At 44.2% G+C, this 20,486-nt stretch overlaps 1 protein-coding gene across 1 annotated transcript in view; it reads right to left on the minus strand.

Moving 5' to 3' along the window:
- CELSR1 (cadherin EGF LAG seven-pass G-type receptor 1) overlaps positions 1-20,486 on the minus strand; it is a 175,252-nt gene that overhangs the window by 41,103 nt on the left and 113,663 nt on the right. Inside the window, exons 6-13 of the mRNA XM_069801888.1 lie at positions 10,666-10,823; positions 9,359-9,522; positions 7,785-7,910; positions 2,640-2,806; positions 1,982-2,167; positions 1,534-1,647; positions 1,028-1,202; positions 168-309 (exon numbers count right to left, since the gene is read on the minus strand). Coding sequence (XP_069657989.1) covers positions 168-309; positions 1,028-1,202; positions 1,534-1,647; positions 1,982-2,167; positions 2,640-2,806; positions 7,785-7,910; positions 9,359-9,522; positions 10,666-10,823 — 1,232 coding nt within the window. The remainder of the gene's footprint in view (positions 1-167; positions 310-1,027; positions 1,203-1,533; positions 1,648-1,981; positions 2,168-2,639; positions 2,807-7,784; positions 7,911-9,358; positions 9,523-10,665; positions 10,824-20,486) is intronic.

Here is a 20,486-nt window from a genome sequence, read left to right on the forward strand (position 1 = left end):
TTTAGTAGTGCCCAAGGGTAGGGAGCCTGCAAATACCATCCACTATGAACACTCAGATTTTAACAGGAAAGCTAACTGAAGCAGAAAAGGAAGTGGGAGGACTGCTGCCTTAGGAGAAGAGCTACCTGGAAGGGTCAAGAAACCAAGAACAAAAATAATTCTCTTACTTGCTCTCGCAGTACTGTCCATAGTAGCTTTGTCCACATTCACAGGTGTAGCCATGGGATGAGCTAGGTTTGTGCACGCACGTGGAGACATGCTCACATGGGTTCAAGTTACATACATCAACACAGTCTCTTCCAAAGTACCCTGGGGAGACAAGGTCATAAAATTACAGCAACCATTGTAATTTACGATTTGCATGTCTCCAAAAGACCATCTATTTTAAACTTATACACTAATAACACATCTTCAATAATCAGTAGATCCCCCCTGAGATACTGTCAGAAAGAAGGTACTCTTTTCCCTCTCAGCAAAAAAAGATAGTGGGCTGTTCTTTTTGACAGTCTGTTAACATGCTTGAGGCACCCTTGTGCCATTGGCTCCCAGTTTTATATTCAGGGCATGTGTTACAAATAGTTCTGTATTCTCTCCCTGCATGTATGGGAGGTGACTGTGCTGGGTGCTGACAGCATGTGCCGGCTACACGCACCAAAACAGAGAAAACATTCAAAGTATCCCGATTAGGATGCAGGGTGTGAGACTGAAATTCAACAGCAGAAAAGGCTGGGAAAGAAAAAGAAAACAGACAAAAAGAAAAGGGGAGGTGCACAGAAAAAGCCCTTTGGACCAGAGACTGTCTTTCTGTTTGGTTGATACGTTGCCTAGAACAAATGATCCTTAGTCCACGACTGCAGTTTCAAGGGTGCTACAGTAAGACTGAGAAAGATAATACTGACTGGAAGAGGAAGAATCAGAAGCTGAGCACTTTGCAAGCATGCTGCTGCTGCCACTGCTCCTACTCTGATGAGCGCATGAATATGTGATCCAGCTCCTGGATGAGTGCATGGGATGGTCACTGGGTTACCTGGGTCACAGACGCAGGAGTAGCTGTCCCAGTCGTCACTGCAGTAGCTGTGCTGCGGACACGGATTGGAATCACAGGGGTTATCCACTTCGCAACCCTCCTTCACATTGATCTTGATAGCCTGTTTCATGTTGAGTGTAGCTATATTTGTAGATGTTTCTCCCATTCTTACTCCCTGGTGACAAAAGACAATTATTTTTAAATTGGAGTCTTCATTCACAAGACAGTACTACGTGTTTCACTACTTCCATTAATCCATGAGGCTACGTTTTAAAGAAAGAGCCAAACCTGATGAGCCAAACCCAGATTTTTTTTTCTCAATGCTGCTCCCCTGTGAGACCAGATTTGTACCTGGGAAAGTGGGTGGACTTTAATATTTTGATTCTTAGATATTTTGATGGAGGAAACAGAAATGTTTGGCTACAGATGAAAAAGAAAACCCCATATTTTCACATGGGTATTTTCTTAAAAGTTCAAAGTTTGTTGCTACACTTTTCATTTTATACCTGCATACAGCCATAAAATCCCTGCTGAACAGAGACTTGGTCTCCAGAGACACCTCCCACAATGATGCTTTTCATTTTCAGTCCAGGTAGTTGATTTCCAATCTGCACAGTGCTCTGTTGAGGAAAAGGACAGTTGATAAGAAGCACTATCATCCTCTGTGACACAGACAGCCTACTTTCTGTAGTGATGGAGTCAAGCAGTAGCTGACAGTAGATTACAGAAAAAAATATCAAAGCAGTGAGGAGCCAGACATCTGAATGTGGCTTTTTACAGACTTGTTCATAAGATATCTTATCACTAGGTGTAAAACATTAATATAACTTCATTAGGCATAAATTGTTGCAGAACATGGCTCACAGCATACGTATTTGACCACAGTCCTTTATCCTACTTTCTCCTAAAAACATTTTTGTAGTGCTTAGCGACAAAGTTATGATGCTGCCTTACCTGGTACATCCCATAGTCCAGGGACATGACAGCGAGGTACTTGATGTCTTTACCATCTTTAGCACTCTTCAGCTCTATTAATAAATGATGCCATTCCCCATCACTGACTCGCAACTGGCTCATCTTCAAACTAGCAACCTGGCTCAGGCCACTGTACACTTCGAACTGCACGTAGTTGTTGAGTATCTGTTGAAAAAAATATCATGTCTATTTTTTGCTATGTATTTGTATTTGATGCGGAAGGGGGCAGAGGGCAAGATGGTAATGTTTCCTAAGACAACCCAAAAGGGAAAAAAGCTCAAACAATAAAGAAGGGAACACTTGCAATAACTCCTCATATAACTTTGGACATTCAGACTCTAACTTACCCTACTGGCAAAAAACTCCCAAACCAATCACAAGGCACATTTTTTGCATCTATATTAATGCACACTACTACCTCTGTTTAAAAAAAATAATCGTAAATCAACGAATCTGAATTTTACAATGATCTTTTGAGCACTGATCTTTTGATCTCTGTAAAAGGCTGAAGAAATCGTTTGTATTTATTGACGTGCATTTAGCTGGGCGGATGAAGCTATGTAGTTCATGTGGCCATATCCACTGATGGGGGAGAATTTCTTAATTCTTTTCTAATCAACAGCAGCCATATTTTTACCTGAATGTTGATCTTGGATGCAGCCCCTGCATTGGCTTGCATTAACATGCCATTGACTTTCCGGGTTCTGAACATCAGCCCGATGTACCATGGCACAGAGATGGTAATGTCAAGGTCACTCCAAATGATAATGCTTTCACCACTGAAACGCTGAGGAGAAGGCATTGCTGTAAATCAAAAGACAGGAGAGAAAGAGTTGATATCCTTCAGGACAAAGGTTAAGAGGAGAAATGACGCTATGTCGTGGAGATGGCACAAGGTAGCTAGTCCCTCTTCCACTGAGGTATTTTTAAACTACTATGGTGTAAGAGCCACTTTAGGCGAGTCACTGTGAAGCAGCTGATAACACTGTAAATTCACAACCTACCCTTGTTGTGGGGTGGGCACCTTGTTTTGCTGCCTGCACTCAAAGGCAGCACCTCCACACTGCTATGGCATTACACAGGTGAGAGATGTTCCTAGAAAGGTAAGCTCAGGATTTCTACTGATACAGTTCTGCTGATGAGTGGGTGGACTGAGCAGGAAGTATGAGGGCAACAGTTGCTGCAGATGTTTTCAACATATCCTTGATTACCTGCTTCTAATTAACAGATTAAACACAGAGGAAAAGACTGGGAGGCAACAGGAAATATTAATTCATAAATACTCCAGGGCCAGATTATTCAGCTGTTTCAGCTACGCAGCCTTTTCACAGGGAGAAAGTTTGTGTGGAATTGCCTAAATCATTTGCCTTAAATATCTCAAGGTGACAGCTGAAGAGTTGCCCTCCTCTCTGACCTTGCACAAACACAGCTCCTACAAGCAGACACCGATGACAGCCTTCAATGGAAAGCACTCTGCTGATGGAAAATAGGGGAACATCCACCCTTTGGACTTTTAAAGTAGTTACCTCAGGTAACAGGAGCTATAATACCATGGATTAATTGATCCCACTGATGAGAAGCACAAATTAAGCTGTGGGAGCTCTGTGCTGTTTGCAGCACCTCATATGGCACTGCCACCACGTGTGGCACCTTGTAGTGTGATCTGCAGTCAGCCCCTGCCTGATGTCCTCACTCACAGGCATGATGGTGAAGTTCATGGCAGCTTTTTGCAAGTGGAAGCAGGCCTTAGAGACTGGCTACAACCACTGCAGATTGGCACCCAGCCTTGTATCTCGTCATGCACTGAGCCCATGTGGACGGTCAGTGAGATGACAGGGCTTAAGAGTCTCCTTCCCCTTCTGCTCCACACCACCATACCTGCTGACTCTTCTGGATTTTCTCGTAATAGGAGAGATCATGTATATACAAATGCGTACATGTTACTATAAAAAGGCAAGTCCTTAGAAAAAAGTAGAGGGATGACATCATAGCAGAAGATGGAGTCAGGTTGATGTGAAGTTGCATTTTTTTGAGGAAAAAAACCCAAACCCCAAATTCTGATATGTCTGCCTTGCTGGTCTCTATAAACGGAAAGGCTGGCGGGGGGGAATGCAGGGGTTGGAGGAAAGTGCAAGCTCTTCAGCTCCCTATTTGTGAGAAACCAGATGTCAGTGACTAGTGGACTACCACTAGCCAAGCCAGGGGTGTAACTTGACTTGCCCTTCTCTATGGTGTGGTTACCCAACCACCCCACCCCGGGGTAAGTGCAGGCAGCCCCAAAGGGCAACCATTCTCCCTCCTGCTCCAGGCTGTGATCTCTCCTTTGCAGTCACACTTGGTCCTCTGTGAATGCTAACAGGGGCATATGGTGGAACAACTGAAGCTCAGCCTGCTCTTGAAACCCAGACAGCAATTTAAAATGGTTTGCCACCAGACATAGATGTCCCCAGCTTCCTTAAAACTTAAATCCAGTGCTCAAGCTCTGGCTGTCTGGGCCAGGGCACGATTCATCAGCCCACACTGCACCACATCAACATAAAAGTAACCAGGACATTTCTGTTGAGCAGGATAATTTCCTCCTGCGCCACACGTGCAGTAGTCAGCCCTCTCCTTCCTCCTCTACCCTGACGACCTTCACAACAACCTCAACTTCCAACTTCTTGCTAGTGGTTTTCTAGACCATTGCTGAGATTTTTAAGTCCACCTGCCTCTAGAGAGTGGAGCCAGGATGCAAACCTTGCAGGCTTCCCACCTGGTGGAGGCTGGGAATGCTGCTTGCAAACGTTTCGGCTCAGCTCCTGGGAGAACTGGACTGGCATGGCAATTAGCCACCTTCTTCCTTTTCTCACCAGCGGTGACTTTCTGTGCTTGCAAATACTATTCTCTTCCCACACCTCCTCCCAACTCCCCTCCCTTCCCTGGGGCCAGGGTGCACCTTCCCCTGCTAGTAAAACACAAATCCCCATCCATCAGCCCCGTTCTGACCTCTCTCCTCCCCCCAGCCCTTCCCCATGCCTGGGACCAGGGGTCTCCATGGAGGGGCTGGTGGCCCATGTACCCAGATGGGACCTGACCACCCGTGGCACCACAGAGGCGAGCGCGTGTGCTTCCAAGCACAGCATCTCCCTGCCATCTGCGATGCAGTGATGCAAACTAATTGTTTTCTCAGGGTCTGTCACTTTGAAGCGCTGCCTGTGTATCTACATACACTTTTAAGAGACTCCTACATTTAAAAGGCTGTCAGAAAGACCTGATGGCTATTCACTGTGGAGACAGAGGGCCTGGGGAAACACATTGACAACATTGGGATGTCACCTGCAGTTTGGGTGTAGGATATGTGACAGTTTATGTTTTGGTGCAAACCTGTGGTGTTCAGCTCAAGGCTAGCACAATGATGTTAGCCATCCAAGAGTGAGTCAGGCACAGCTGCTAGATCTTCTTCACAGCGTTGCACTATCTCAATTTTTAGAAGAATTAAACTACAACAAAGGTGAAACTCATTTCTCCCTAATTTTATCTCCCTTCTATATGTCAGCAGAGGAAGATGGCAGCTGCCAGAAGGAGAGCTAGCGGGTCCTAGGAGGGTAGTGAAGGTAAAATACCCCATCCTCACTAGTGCAGACCAGATCCCGGAGTTTCTGAAGGGCTGGCAATCAAAAAAGTTGGATTTTTAACCTGCCAAAGTCTTTGTCCTCTGTGAGCTTGAAGCAGATCCAGCACTGCTAACGGGATTGAAGAAATGCATCAGCCAATCAATCCTATACAAGAATGCAAATATTCTAGCTAAGACTTTTTAAAAAAATAGCTGCCTAATAATAGCTCATGCTGTTAGGATCATATCTGAGCACTCAAATGAGCAATGTGAAAGCCAGGAGTATTGTATATCAGTGATTCCTCCTGACTTTAACTTCAGGATCCTGAAATCTTTGGTCACATATCAGAAAAATTAATTTCTTTCTTAGCTTGCAATTTTTCCTTAGGGGTACTTTGCCCCACAAATATCATCAAAGAAGCAAGTAGCCTGCTGCCCTCAAACTATAAAAAAACCCCACAAACTGAGGCATCAGCAAGAACATGGGGTTACCAAATGACAAAGGGGACATGCAGGAATGCACAGCACTGGAGGCAGAGGAGACCACGGGGGTGGGGGGAGACAGGGGTGCTGTGATTGTCGTCATCTGTATTACCTGAACTTAAAATGAGTTTCCAATGATGGCTACAGAGCAGTTCTGAGGTAATTTTCTAAATCCCAAACTTCCTGTTTTGGTCTTGAGTTTGGGATAAGAAAATTATGAGTAAACCACACCTTTGATCGAATTTTGAAATTCCATTTCAAAACTAAGATAAAGACAGAGAGAAGGACAGTCCTTGCATGTGATAGCACTACTCCCCATTTACCCCAGCACAGGTCACACCAGAGTTGGGCCCTGGCACTCTCTCAGGAGACATCAGTGTGGGTTTGTACCACAGAGACCAGCCTATCATGAAGAAAACACCAGAACTTCACTGACAAAGATACTTGACATAAGACACATGGAAAAATTAGATCTTCATACAAACCTGGGGAGCTCAAAATATTTGAGGAGCCGCTACAGAAAGCAGGTACCTTGCTAGGGGCAGTAATAGCAGCTCTGGGCTCTGCATGAGGTGGAACAAAGGAATTGGCCTCCATCGTTCCCTTCCCCTGTCCCTCACCCTGCAGACCCTTATTTCCAAGCCCAAAACTTAACTATGTGTCCTCTCCTCCTAAGCTGCTGCTTCTCAGGCAAGGGGACAGCTGTTGCCACCACCTAGATCTGGTCCAGGCTGAGGTATACTGTGCTAAAGTGGTTTGCAAATCGCTGTGGTGTGTGCACCTCAGCTTGGAGACCTGCTGTTCCAGGGTCCACACCCTGCTGAGAGTCATCAAGAATGTCTGGTTTGGGGTAGATACATCAAAAGAACAAAATCCTTGATCATACTGTGAACTATTCTGAGCTAAGTGTCACAGGGGAATAGCAGAAACGAAGACCTACCACATGTGCATCAGAGGCCAGAATTTGGCCTTCTGTTTCTAGGGAAGCCTTGTGTAGTTTGAGCAGGTTTTCTTTCCTGGAAGCCTTCAAGAAGACTCCAAATGAGCAACCCTCCACTAGATGTGGAGATGCCACCTTAGAGCAGGCAGCCCGCTGCTGCAGTGACCCCACGGGACCCCTCATGCAGACGACTCCTCGCTTCTTTGGGAAGAAACTAACTGCAAGTTCTTCATGTCCTATAACACACCTGCTGCTCCTTCCTCATCCTTTAATGAAGTTTTACACATACACGCACATTGTGTTCAATCAAAGGAAAACCCAATAAAACTGAAAGTACTCGTACTCAGCAGAGAGTGCCTACTTGCCAAGAAAATGGTGATTAAAACTCCACATTCATCTCTGGTTTGAGTCAAAGCCCAATAAAGTCAGCGGGATTCTTTCCACTGATTTAAAGGGGCTTAGGATCAGGCATTTTTACTATAAACAAATTACTAAACACTGCCAAGTTCTGTGGAACTACTTTGCTTATGTAAGTAAATCAACAAAAGCTGCAGTTATTCATGACAGTATGTCAGCTATCATTATTTACTATATAGGTGATCTCTAAAATTATTTCAAATAGATAATGGGTAACTTTCAGTCTTAATTGCAATCTTCTGTTACCTATCCCTTAAGTGTCACAGTTTGACATACGTGCTATGAGATGTCAATGACAGCTAATGAAACAAGCACACATGACTACGCATGAAGAGGTCTTTGTATCCTACCTTGCTCGCAGTTTTTCCCTCCGTAGCGTATGGGGCACTCGCAGATGTATGTGTTCCACTTGTTGACGCATGTGCCTCCATTCTGGCACCAGTTGGTTTCACAGTAGTTCCTCTGCGCTGCACAGCCTGAAATTCAGGAACATGGTTACTTTGCATGGTTTTAACAAGAAAAAGGCTCTGAATGATTGTATCTGAGTTTTCATGTAAAAAGAAGACATGACCATTATAGGTTTGGGGTTTTTTTTTAATATCCTGAAATCAGTGAAGCAAAATGTGGATGGCAAAAGTTTACGTGATCTGAGCAAGTGTCAAATTCATAAAGACAAATCTATCAAAGGCTATTAAATACAGTCATTGAGCTGTAAGTCTCTGGGGACTAAGAGAAAATTTTGGGGAAATATCACTGCATGCTCGCCCTGTTTTTATACTCTTCCCCTGGCATCCACTGCTGGAGAAAGGCAGATCAACTGGTGCTGTGACCCAGCACCACTCCTTGCAACTTACTGTCTGTCATCTAACCGAGACACTAACCAGGGAAAGCCAATGTGCAGTGTTATACAGTGGAATAACACTACTATACAGCATTGTTTTAAACTATACAGAAACATGTTTCCAAATGACGAAAAAAAATATCCATCCTAAAGAAAACACTTCATGGCCTCCTGATGTATATTTCCATAAGATAAAACCTTGTGTTTAACTAATATTACAGACATAACTGTTAAAAAAGTGCTCCAAGACAAAAAAGCAATTTGAAGCATATGCTACGACTCCTTTCTTAATCCATGATCAATGCAACATACCTAAGAACTGCAATTTAGCTCTTACACATACTTTCAGCAGTGTGGAAGGAAGGGACTTGCCATTCTTGTGTGCAAGAGCCAGTCTGATGATGATAGAGAACATTTTGTACACCAGAACTAATCCTGATCAGGGATTCAAGGGCTGGAAACCAAATCAGAACCTCCAACAGGCTGCTTCATGAAGCAGGTTTCAGATTTGGAGGACTGCAGAATTTGATTTACAGAACAAACATAATTTATGAAGAAGTCATTAAAAACGTTGTCTTTTTCATTAACTAATCCCACTGGCTCTCAGAGCAAAGTGGCATTTAAAAGGTAGTTAAAAAAAAAAGGAGGAAAAGTTCATTTAGGAATAAATTCCTGGGTGAAACTCACAGCAATGCAGAAGGTCTAAACAAGCCCGGTCCTTTCCTGTATGCCGCTTAATCCTGTAAGTGTGTGCTGTGCCACGGGCTATTGTGCGTGTCCCTGGCACAGGCGCGGGCTGCACCTTGCTCAAACAAACGAGGTCTGGATGCAGCTGTGCCGGTGACGCAGTGGCAGCACAACGCCCAGCAGCACCTCGAGTCCCTGCCACGTGGCCTGGGGCAAACGCTTCACGTTCAGTGGTGCTAACAGGGGGACGGGGGCTGTTTCAGACTCCTCTGTCCCCTGCCCCTTCCTGGGTTCCTACCGGTGCTGGCCCCTTCGACATCCTAAGCCCTGTTACACACACACAGCTACAGCAGAGAGCTTTCTTGTGTTGACTTTTGAGGCGGTAGTCGCTCATACCTGGCAGAGTGCCGTTGTTGGCGATGAAACTCGCCATGTCGATCGGCTTGCTGTCGATAGAGAGGTTCCTCATGCAGCCGATAAACTGCCTGTTGTGCACCGGGAAATCTTCAGGCAAGTTTGGGACACCGCCAAGGAGCAGAGGGCCAGTTAGGTCCAAAGATCTGAAGAAACAAAGAAAAGCTCATCATTTCTTGCATATAGTTTGTTTTGGTTTGTTCTTTATCTCACTGCTTCCATAAGCACGTTTGAGCTGTTTAGTCTACCCGTGTTGCCATGCACTTCCCTCTGCTAATTCAGCACTTCCAGAGCTTGTAATCAAAGGACCTTCCAGAAACACCATAACTTTTAACTTAGGAGCTGTCATATGCATACAGAATCCAATGACCTATCCTTAACAGTTGCCAATATGAAGAAGAAAATGAAAATTATGGAAAAATGTGCAGCCGCAGGGCACTTCTTTCTGACTCCAGTCGCCCAGGGGCTGGCTTATGCTCCTCAGCACAAGGATTGAGATGCTGTAGATTTTGATATAATGACTTAATTATTATACAGTGCCAACCCTTTTTAAATCCTCTGAAGATCTTAGTCTTAATAACATTTAGTGGATGCAGGTTTCACTGAATGACTCCACACTGTGTGAAAAGTATATCATCTCATCAGTTTGAATTAGCCCTGATTTTTATGGTGCCCCCTTCCCTTGGGATTTTAGAGCAGCACATGTATCTCAATGGTCTTTCTGCTATCACTCATTACTTTATACTCCCGCTATGTTGCTTCCTGTCCATCTCTTCTTTAAACTCAATAGTAGTAATCTTTTTTGGTCTTCCCTCACAGGAAAGTTTTTTCATACTTAATGATTTTCAGTGGCCTTTTCTGTATCTCCTTTATTTCGACCTCCTTTAAGATAGGACTTTTAACTTAAATGATGGAAGTAATAAGCTCTTCAGTCATTCCCTTAATTAATAAAGTCTAACATTTTACTTGCCCCTCTCTCTACATTTTCATACTGGGTAGATGCTTCTTGGGGGCTATCCGCTGACCTCCAGGTCTTTTTTTTTTTTTTTCATTTTACAAGTAATTTGGGCACACTTCTGTATTTACACAAAACCGTGCATTCCACCCAGTGTACTGACACTTGCAGTAGCCTCCAACAAATTCCATCTACCAAATTAAACCTTGTTACTTTTTCTTGTTAAATCATATCTGCTTTTCCAGCTTAATTTGCTTAGTGGTTAATCACATATTGCTGACTCTCCCCTGGAAGAAAAGAATGATTGGAAAAGGCAAATGTAGGGAATCCTTACTTCTTTGAGCCGGTCTGAGTCCCCTGGGCAGCGCAGCTGTAGTTTCCAATGAGGCTCCCAAAGCGCACAGCCACTGCTGTGTCACAGTCGTCTACAGTCACCACGGCCACCTTCTCTCCAGAAGGCCCGTGGGGAATTCCTAATCGCCCAATGTTGGGCTTCAAGAAATAAATGACACATGTCATACAGTGCTACGCACACATGGGATTTAAATGCTGGTTCAGCCAGCTCAACAACATACTTCCTCCTAGCCCCCAAAAGTGGCTAAAATAAAATATGTAAACAAAATAGCAGAAGTTAAGTTGACCTACAACATCTAGGCAAGAAAAAAACCCAATGGATGACTTCAAAGAGAGTCCACACATGCCCAGTGTGATATACAGCATGGTCAGAAGTGGCTTTGGTCTTTTCCACTGCTGAACCACTTTGGCCCAAATCACTTCAAAGAGGTGTTTTCTTACTTCTGCACACCAAACTCTAATAAATTCTGCTCGTTTTGCAACTCTTGACCTCAAGTGAATGAATTCACTTGAATTTTAACATTGCTTCTGCCCAAAGACAGAAAACCATAAAATGATGTAATACCACAAGGGGGGCTAAAGGCTTAAATCAAATTTTCTCTGATGGGGGTACTCTGTCAGGGCCACCAGAAACTGAGTGCAGGTTCATAGAATCATAGAATGATAGAATGGTTTGGGTTGGAAGGGACCTTAAAGATCATCTAGTTCCAACCCCCCTGCCATGGGCAGGGACACCTTCCACTAGACCAGGTTGCTCAAAAGCCCCATCCAGCCTGGCCTTGATATATATACAGCCTATAAAGGCTGTAGTGAAAGGTTGTCTGATGACTGAGAGGGAGCTTAGATGAAGACTGCTTGTTCCAGCTACAAGATCGAGGGCACACAAAACCACTGCCCGTTGCTGAGCCGGCTGAGAAGCCCCTGGTTTCTAGTCACACGAGAAGAGAGATTAGTGACCTGTGGAGTTGGACAATCAAAAATAATGGATGGATCTGAGCTTGCTCATGCAGCTGCTTTGGTCCAGGCATGCAGACTGACACCATGGGTGGTGCACAGAACGTGGGAAGAAAGTGTGTTTTAGAGTGGCAATAAATGCTCCGGTTTTCCCTCATCTCTGGCTTGACCCAGGCAGTAGGAAACTCCTGCCCACCCAGTCACAATGTGCCCTGCTGAACGTGGGCCACAAAACTACAATTATCACACTCAGCTTCACACCTCCACTGTTAATGGCTCACTCAGCTAATTACCCCACTGGCAGTTGTCGTTCTCCCCACTTCAACACCTACCAACAACTGGGGAAAATCAGTGATGCTGACAGACAGGAAAGCCTATGGGACCACCAGGAATCCAACCCCAACCACTAAACTTCTGCGCCTCCACCGCAAACACATCCTTCGCCTCCACTAATTTCATAACTGATGAGACATACCCCAGTGTGACTGACACCAGATATCTGCTATGCAAAAACTCAAGAGACAGGTTCCTCCAGTGGAGAAGTGCATCATAACTATTAAAAAAGAGTGCACATATAAATAGCAGCATAGCAGCCTCAGTGAAGAACTAGCAAATCCTGTAAGAAAACTGTTTTCCATGTTTAGTGTTCAGAGAGCTACGGAGTCCGAATCTACCACTGGTGCAGGATCTGAGGACTTCATGGGTACAAGAGAAGCAATGAGCTGAACTCCCCTGGCTTTGCTGCCGTTCCTCTAAGGGCAAAGGGACACCCCACAGGAGTGAAGGCACCAGATCTGACCAGACACGCAGCACAACTGAAAGCCAAGAGACATTTTTGTGATGTGTTGATGAAAAATAGTTGTAACCATATGAAAATGGAAGATGGCTGTGCACCACACTGTAGTTTGCTGTATGCTCGCTTTAAAACATATTGCTCAACTGCATACTGAAATCCCTTATTTGCACAGCAAACAAGGAAGCAGTAAGGGGATGAATGCCTGTACACACATAAATTTGTTAAAACACCTAAAGCTACTTTCATCATCTGTAAAGAAATACAGATTTGTTTCTAAGGGTAATTATCCCAATGTATTATAAACATTTTAAAAATATGTTTCCTGGTGTCAATTCCAGTTGGAAAGTATTTTCCATTTCCTCTAACAAGAACTAATGTGATCACATAGTTTGGTAGTTATACAGTATAAGGTTTTGACCTCTCTTGAGTGATAGTAAGGCAGATTTTATTTTTTCCGATACTCCCTGGACTTTGCCACTGCCTAGCTTGGAAAGACAGGAAGCATACATATTTGCAGTGCTGAAAATGTTATTGTATGCAATGATGGCAATGTTAGTGAACAGCTTTTCAAAGAAGTGAAAAAATACATAGGGAATTAACCAACCAACAGGCAGACCTTCCCTTCCAAAATTAAAATATTTACATTCTGGGTGCTACTTCTACTCATTTAGATGAATGATTCGATTAACATTTATGTTCTTGTGCTTCACTGAAACAACCTATTGTTTCTTACATGGGAGCCTTGACAAAGGCAGGGTATTTATTCTCGCAGCAGGGGGGATCTGCCTAATGTTAATCAAGATTGCAACCTGATGAGACTCAGCAGTTTGCAGCTGCTCCTTCACAGTCAACTAGCTGCAGTGGTAAATTGGTTTTTTTTCTACTTTTATTTAACAGAGAAACTACAAAGTGGTTCTCTAGATGTTGACTGTTCATTGCAGTGCGGATCTCTCGCATCTCTTCAGCTCTGATGACCATACAGAACCATAAGCTGATGAATAACAAATGGAAAATTCCGGTGAATGAAAAGAGACCTGTTGGCAGTTCAAACTCTACTTAGTTCAAACACGTAATGATTTTCTGACCACGTTAAAAGGCTCACTTGACAGAACAGGCTTTTCCCCAAATGGAAGAATATGTTGCTGGGAAAGGAAAGAGAGATTTTCTGACATGGACTCTTTTTTCTGTTACATGTGGCAAGTACCACACTACTCATCTCAGCACCTAGCACAGGGAATACTTTATAACCGAAATAATGTGAAATAAATAAAAGACTGGAACAGAGGGAACTTAAGTTAGGAGTTCCTTCAGAATTGAATCATGAAACTGATTATATTCATTTAATATTTTGGTTAATACTAAATATAGTTTGCTGGTGATGCAAAGTATATTTGGAGCATCATACATCAAAAAAAGAATCACTTTGAATAGCTGAGTGCAAGAAAGAGAATTAATAACACAATATGAAACTTGGGATCTAATGTCAAGAATTCCTATTGCAGGCTCAGACACCATCCCCTATGAATGATGAAAAATAAGAAAAAAACCCCTATTAATTGACTACAAAACAATTATGAACCATGGTGTAATTAAAAGGTAAAAAAGGCAATAAAACAGTGGGTCATTGCAAATTTGGGTATGAGGGAAGTTTTATGACACTGAACAGGATAGAATATTGTGGGCAATTTTGGTTTCATTTATTAGAAATAACTTCCAACTAGAGTAGATGCATAGAACCGCAGCCAGGGCAAGGGAAAGCTTGCCTTACCTAATAGACAAAATGGACTTGGCGTGTTTAGCCTAGCAAAGTAAAGGCTGGGGAAGGGTTTTGGAAATCAGAAGACGCTATCATTGCAATGGACACAATACAGGAACAAATGGGTATAAGATGCCCACGAGTAATGTAGGCTGGAAATCTCCAGGTGGTGCTCAGCCATAGAAGGGGTCATCTTTGGGAAAGTAGCAGGGGCAAAAATTAGAAAAAAAACCTTAATTTCTTTGTGATTATAAAAGCTGGCGTTAGCAGAGGACTGGCCTACGTTTGAAAGAAAATAAATAACGGTAAGTAGCACCTGGAAAATACACAAGAAAGTGAATTGCCAACACTAAATGATAGCACACACATTTACATTTCAGGCATGATCTTTGCCTCTGTTGAATCCTACTGGAGCAAGACTGATCCCTAACAGTAGGAACAGCTAACACTAACCAGCATTAATTCACACTATTATTTTCTGGAAAGATGTTCAAGGAGTTAAAAGCCAGACTTTCATCTGGGTACTTAACAGTCCTTTCTGCCTGTCAGACTCATCTCCTGAAACACCATGCTACCCGAAAGGCAAGTTTCATTAGCTGTGCCAATTCTGCACTCGTGAGTAAATGTGCAATGTGGTGTACAGGAATTTACCAGCATGACCCCCATTAATGGTAATGCAAGTCATGTAACTGAGTTCCTGCTCATGGGGCTGAAAATGTACCTTGTGCTGCCTAACCCCAAAGGCTGCCTTTTTACTTAGTGCTTGTCCAGAAAGAGGTTGGGATTCAAACTTCAAAGACCACATGCTGTAAAAGTGAGTCCAAGAAGAGGTACCAAACAGTGCCAGAGAGGGAGCTTGGTCTCCCTTAAACAAGCTATGAAAGACATGGATTCATCTTGAACTCAAAAAGAAAGGGAAAAAAAGCAGTCCTGAGTGTTGCAGTGTATTATCACCATCACACAGTGATTCGTCAAACTTTCTGTGCACGCCATATTAAAGTACATTGTGTTCACTGTACTGACCCTTATGTTTTCTCGGTATAATCGCATACAGAGACACTTGGAGAAGAGAAAGCAGCAGCCCTGACTCAGGATTCACACGTGAGAGAAGCCACCCAGCTTTCTATCTGTAAAACCAGACAAACCACATTTATGTTCCCCAAATAATGGCAATTAGTACCGAAAATTGTACCCAATGTCATGAAACTTAACTTTGCCTCACTGAGCTTTCATGAAGAAGATGAGTGGTTCTGATCTATGGGTGGACAATCTCAAATCTCGTGTCTAACCCATGACATTCTCCCTTGCCCAGAGTCACGGGCAGACTGCAATTGCAGGAATGACAGTCGACTAGGATGTCTTTTGAAAACTGCAGCTCCCTTTCTGACTATAGCAGAGTTAACAGCGAGACTCATCTACTGTCCTTAGTGGTGATGGAGAAGTGACCTTCTCAAGCTGCAGAGCTGCATGTAACTGCCTTTGGCCGCCTGCAGTGACTTTCTCAGGTTGCAGTGAGAGAATGCCACTGTGAAGGTATTTTACCAGTGATGCCAAATCTGATTTTCGTGAAACCCAAGTATGGAGCAACGAACTGTTTGGACTTCTCCCCACAACTTCAACAGAAAGAAACACATGTAGATTCTCCCAGGCGCATGTAAAACCCTCAGAAGCTTAATCTGTGAACTTGTGTTTTATAAATGGAGACCAGATAGAGGAAAGTCATCAAAACACATCTGTTTTTTAGTTCACAAAACTACTGCACAAATTACTCCTATTCCACTTAAAACATCAGACATGGATATTCTCATGTATCTCAGTTTCATTTGGATCCTCTATTATTTTAAAGTAAATATTTAAACTGTGAGAGCCCACACAGTTACTTATTAAAGACACAGATGGTCTAACGATGCACAGTGAACAGAAAAGACATACAGATTAACGGACAATGGAAGCCTTGTCTTAAATACTTAACCATTATATTTTTACATTATGAACACTACTGTTTTCAGAAGTCATGATGCAAAATCATTGGAGAGGTTTAAGCAAATAGTCCAATCTTTGGTAGACTTATATTGAATTAAACCAGGCTAGATACCGTACATGTAATATTAATACTACAAAGCACAAATGTTTGTTTAGTCAATCAGCAGCAGTGGTGACACTCAAGACTCCTGGATCTCACCCTTCTATTAGTTAATCTGCAAGATAATAGGGCTTTTCCAAAGGTCCCACAAACATCTCTTCCACCAGAAACACCTTTTTCTGACTTCCATTCTTAGATAAAAAACTGCCAGTTGACTTTTCACACAGATGGAAAGAGGGAGAGTGGTTTTGGTCAGCCACGGGAGAGTGTTCCAACACCACAGATATTCCCTGAACTCAAACTGAAAGCTGTGCTCTCCAGCCTGAACCTCGGCCATGAGGACTTCCGCCTGCTTTAGCCACCCCGTTGAGTCTTTCGAAGGAGCTGAGGAGACAATTCAGCAGCAGACTGTAAGTATGGCCAAGATTTTGAGAACACAAACTGGGAACCCTTGCAGCGGAGACACAACCCACTTCGTTATGCTTGGCATGAGGAGACCCGTTTTCTTGGGGGACAGATATAACGTTGCATATTGTAAATACAGCATTTGCTCAGCTCACTGTACACATTAAAAAATATATTTTAGAAGGTTGGTCTTTTAGCAAAATGCTTTGTGTGGCATAGCTTAACATGCAGAGCTTGGTTTGTTTGTCTTTTTAATAAGTGCAAATGTGTAAAAAGAAAAGCTATCCTGAAGTCAGTGCCAGCCTTTCAGTGCTTCCAAGAGTTTGCTTACCAGACAATAAGTTACCCTTCTGTTTTTGTTAATCAGTAGCTAATGATTTATTGACTGTTTGGAGTGGTTAAAGGTTAAAAAGAATCTGTTTCCTAGTTATTTTTAAAACAAAAAAAGCACTCCTCTGCATTGTTAATGTGCTGGTTCGGACCCCACCACCCCCAAAAATGCTGGATGGAAACCGCCTCACATTCATACCCTTTGGGGCTCTTTGCTTTCTAATGCTTCCAGCTACAGCAATAATGGGAAAAAATGGAGCAACTGGCATCAGGTCCCGCTGGAGGCTGCTGCTGGGGCTCTGGCCGCCGCCGGGGTCCCCCCTCACCAGTTCCCTGGTGCTCATTAGGCAGCCTGCCAGCCGCCCCAGCTCCTTCGTTAACCCGCCGGCCTCTGCTCTGCTATCTGACGCGGGGAAGGGAGAAATCCCCTCTGATTCCCAGGCGATGCTGTGCTGCTTCAGTGGTCAAAAAGCTCATTAAGAGCCCACGGCGGCGGCGATCTCCCTGGGCAAGCGGCCGGAGCCTGGCCCCCCGCAAGGAAAATAAATAAATAAACAGGAAAAAACAAACGGGGAAAGCACTGTGCTTGCAGTCCCAGGGGGAGAGACTAGGAAATGCCGGAGAAGCTTAGCACCGTGGCATGGATTTGCAGACTGTTCTGATCAATCGAGAAACTCCAAATTAGGCCAGATTAGAGAAACCATTAATGTTAATCTCTGCTTTTTAAAGTTTCCCCCTACAGCTTTCCAGTGCACCTTTAAAATAAGGCGGTGTGAAGAACTGAGAATCTTTTACACATCCTGATTAGTCACCAGGGAAAGGCAGGACAAATCATTTCACATAACCCCCTTACTCCTTTGATGTATGTATCCCCTTTATTCCCTGAATATTTTAATGGCATTTCTTTATACAAACTTGGCTCGAGTCTGTAGAGAAACATGAGAGACTGTGACAGTGAAAAGGAAAACCAAAAACCTTCCCATCAGTGAGTCAAAAATGCAAATCCTGAAAAGCCACCAGACCAGTTCCTTTTCCTAGACAAACTCCCTGAAAAAAACAATCATCAGGATCCAGCCTGGGCCACAAAGTCAAGCAAGTTTTACTAGCCTGATTTATTATCTCCTTCATGGCCACAACCAGAGGCTAAACTTTGATATTCAAAGCAGGAGACTTTCGGCACAGCTATGAGACCTGGCACATGTGAACAGCGCTGCCCAAATTGCTGCTGCTGATACACTGGTAAGGCAGAGACGGGGAACAGCCCTCCTGTCCTACCATGCGGCAATGGCATGGTGAGGCTGTGAAAAGCCATGGTTACACATACACAGCATCCAGACATGCTCCTTCCCTCCACAGAGCGTGACCGGTATTTCAATAAGTATCATCCAGATCCTGCAAAGGGTATATTCTTGGATTTGACTAATTTTGGCAAAGGCTGCTGTAGTGCTGATGGGAAGAATGAGTTTTCCCTGCTTGCAAATGGAAATTTTATCCTCAAATTTGTATTCCCAGATGCTTCTCAGCTCTTTGATGCTGAATCAGTCTCACAGCAAGAAGGACCTGTTTTGGCTGCCGAGAGACCATGCCCACTCATCAAGACAACATCCAGCTTTCCGCATGGGAGACACCACTCATCATGGTGCTCTGCTGCTGCAGGTCCCCTCGTCCACCCTCTGCAGCCCTCTCCTCCCCTCTGATCTGCCCCTGTGGCTGGTGCACCTTCTCCCTGCCCTCTGAACCCTTTTTCTGCCTATTTTGCTGCCTCTCTGCCTTCTACCAACCCTTCCACCAACCAGGATGCTCTTCCAGCATCCTTGGAGAACTGGAAGAGGAGAGCACGTGAAGGATGCTGGAAGAGCATCCTTGTTCTCCTTCACATGCTCTCCTCTCCCAATTGAGCAAACACTTCTCCCTTTGCCATTTGTCCCTATCTATCTGCCAAAGTACCACTCTGAAATATTTTTGGCTTTATATAAATCCTTTATGTTTTACAACTTAATTTTGCATCCAGGATGCAAATGTTATTGCTGTCAGAGTCCAAGAAATACTTACAAGTGGTACAACATGGCACTTATTCACAGCAACTAACTCCTCCTTGGACTCATCCCTGGTGACACCTTGCCAAGCAAACTGCTGCTCAGTGTGGGTGATGGGGACGCAACTGGGTCTATAAAATCCAGGAATCCCACACTGCTCTGTGGGCTACCCCCTCCATGGCTGGATCTTTGCGAGGGTCTCCTGGTTCACACAGACCCCTGCGTGGCCAGGTAATTGCAAAGTGCTGCTTCCCCTCACGACACAGACAGATGCAAAATACCTGAAAAGTTACTGCAAGTCAGTGAGCTACTGTAGATTTACTGTGTGATTAAACAGAGATAACAGTGCACTTCAAAGAACTCGCACCGAATTCCTGAGGTGCCATTTCAATGACTCCACTGGCTTTGCAGAAGCCCTGCCAGGCTGTGCTGCACGGCACAGCCTTCAAACACCGTCCTCAGGGCCTTACGGTGAGCCCATGGCCATTCAGACTCTGCCAGCTCTCCTGGAGGTCCCTTGCATCTCCTTAGCCCTCAGGAGGAGCTGAAAATCACCATTTAGGGAGGTGCCATTAAACCTCTGAGGAGTTTCCTGGCGTGGAGGCGTTAGATGGCTTGAGTGAACCTGGGCTTAAGGAGCACCGTTGGGTGCCACGTTCTCCAGGGCGATCTGAGAGCCCCACACCATGAGGAAAGCCATGCAGCTGAGACCCAGCTCAGGTGTGGGGTGGACGCAGACCTATAAGTGGCAGTGCTGTAACTGGGCACACAAGTCAAGCCTTTTAAAACCTGGGAGGAGCGAGAGGAGTAAGTGCTGAGCAGCCTTGCTGAGGATGGGGCTTCCAGAAGAGCAGGGGCTCGGGCTGGTTTTGACATGATGGGGTCTCTACTGTCACTCAGAGCAAAACCCCTGGGGACGGTTTCTGAAAAGTTACTGTTTGCATTTGCGTATAAAATCACCTCTGCAATGAGTGTTTTCAAGTGGTGCTTGCAAACTCTGGGAGAACAACACTTCCAAAAGCAGGTGGGGGAGAGAATGAGCCAGGCACTGGGTACATGCTTGCCCTCCTCTTCCCCAGCCACCGAGAGATTTCTCAGAGCTGTCACAGAGAGCTGAGCAACTCAGGGCTGGGGAGAAGGACACACTTTGCATCTCAATGACCTCCAAATGACTTTCACTGCATTACACTTTCATTTCCCGAGACAGAGATTTAGAGGCGAGTTATTTGTTATTTCATGTCAAGACAATGGAATGTCACTCCGCCGCCAAATCCTGATTTCCTTTCCCAGATATCAATCACTTCACACTTACCCTCTACCAGAAAAAAAAATCCCAAAATCAACAAAAAAAATTACTACTAATTGAAATCCGCATGAGTAAATATCGGTGGAATTGCAGGGAGGGGCTTTTAAAGTTCAGGCTCACATGTGCCTGTTCTGC

The sequence above is a fragment of the Haliaeetus albicilla genome, chromosome 14, assembly GCF_947461875.1.
Source record: "Haliaeetus albicilla chromosome 14, bHalAlb1.1, whole genome shotgun sequence".
Taxonomy (NCBI): Eukaryota; Metazoa; Chordata; class Aves; order Accipitriformes; family Accipitridae; genus Haliaeetus; species Haliaeetus albicilla.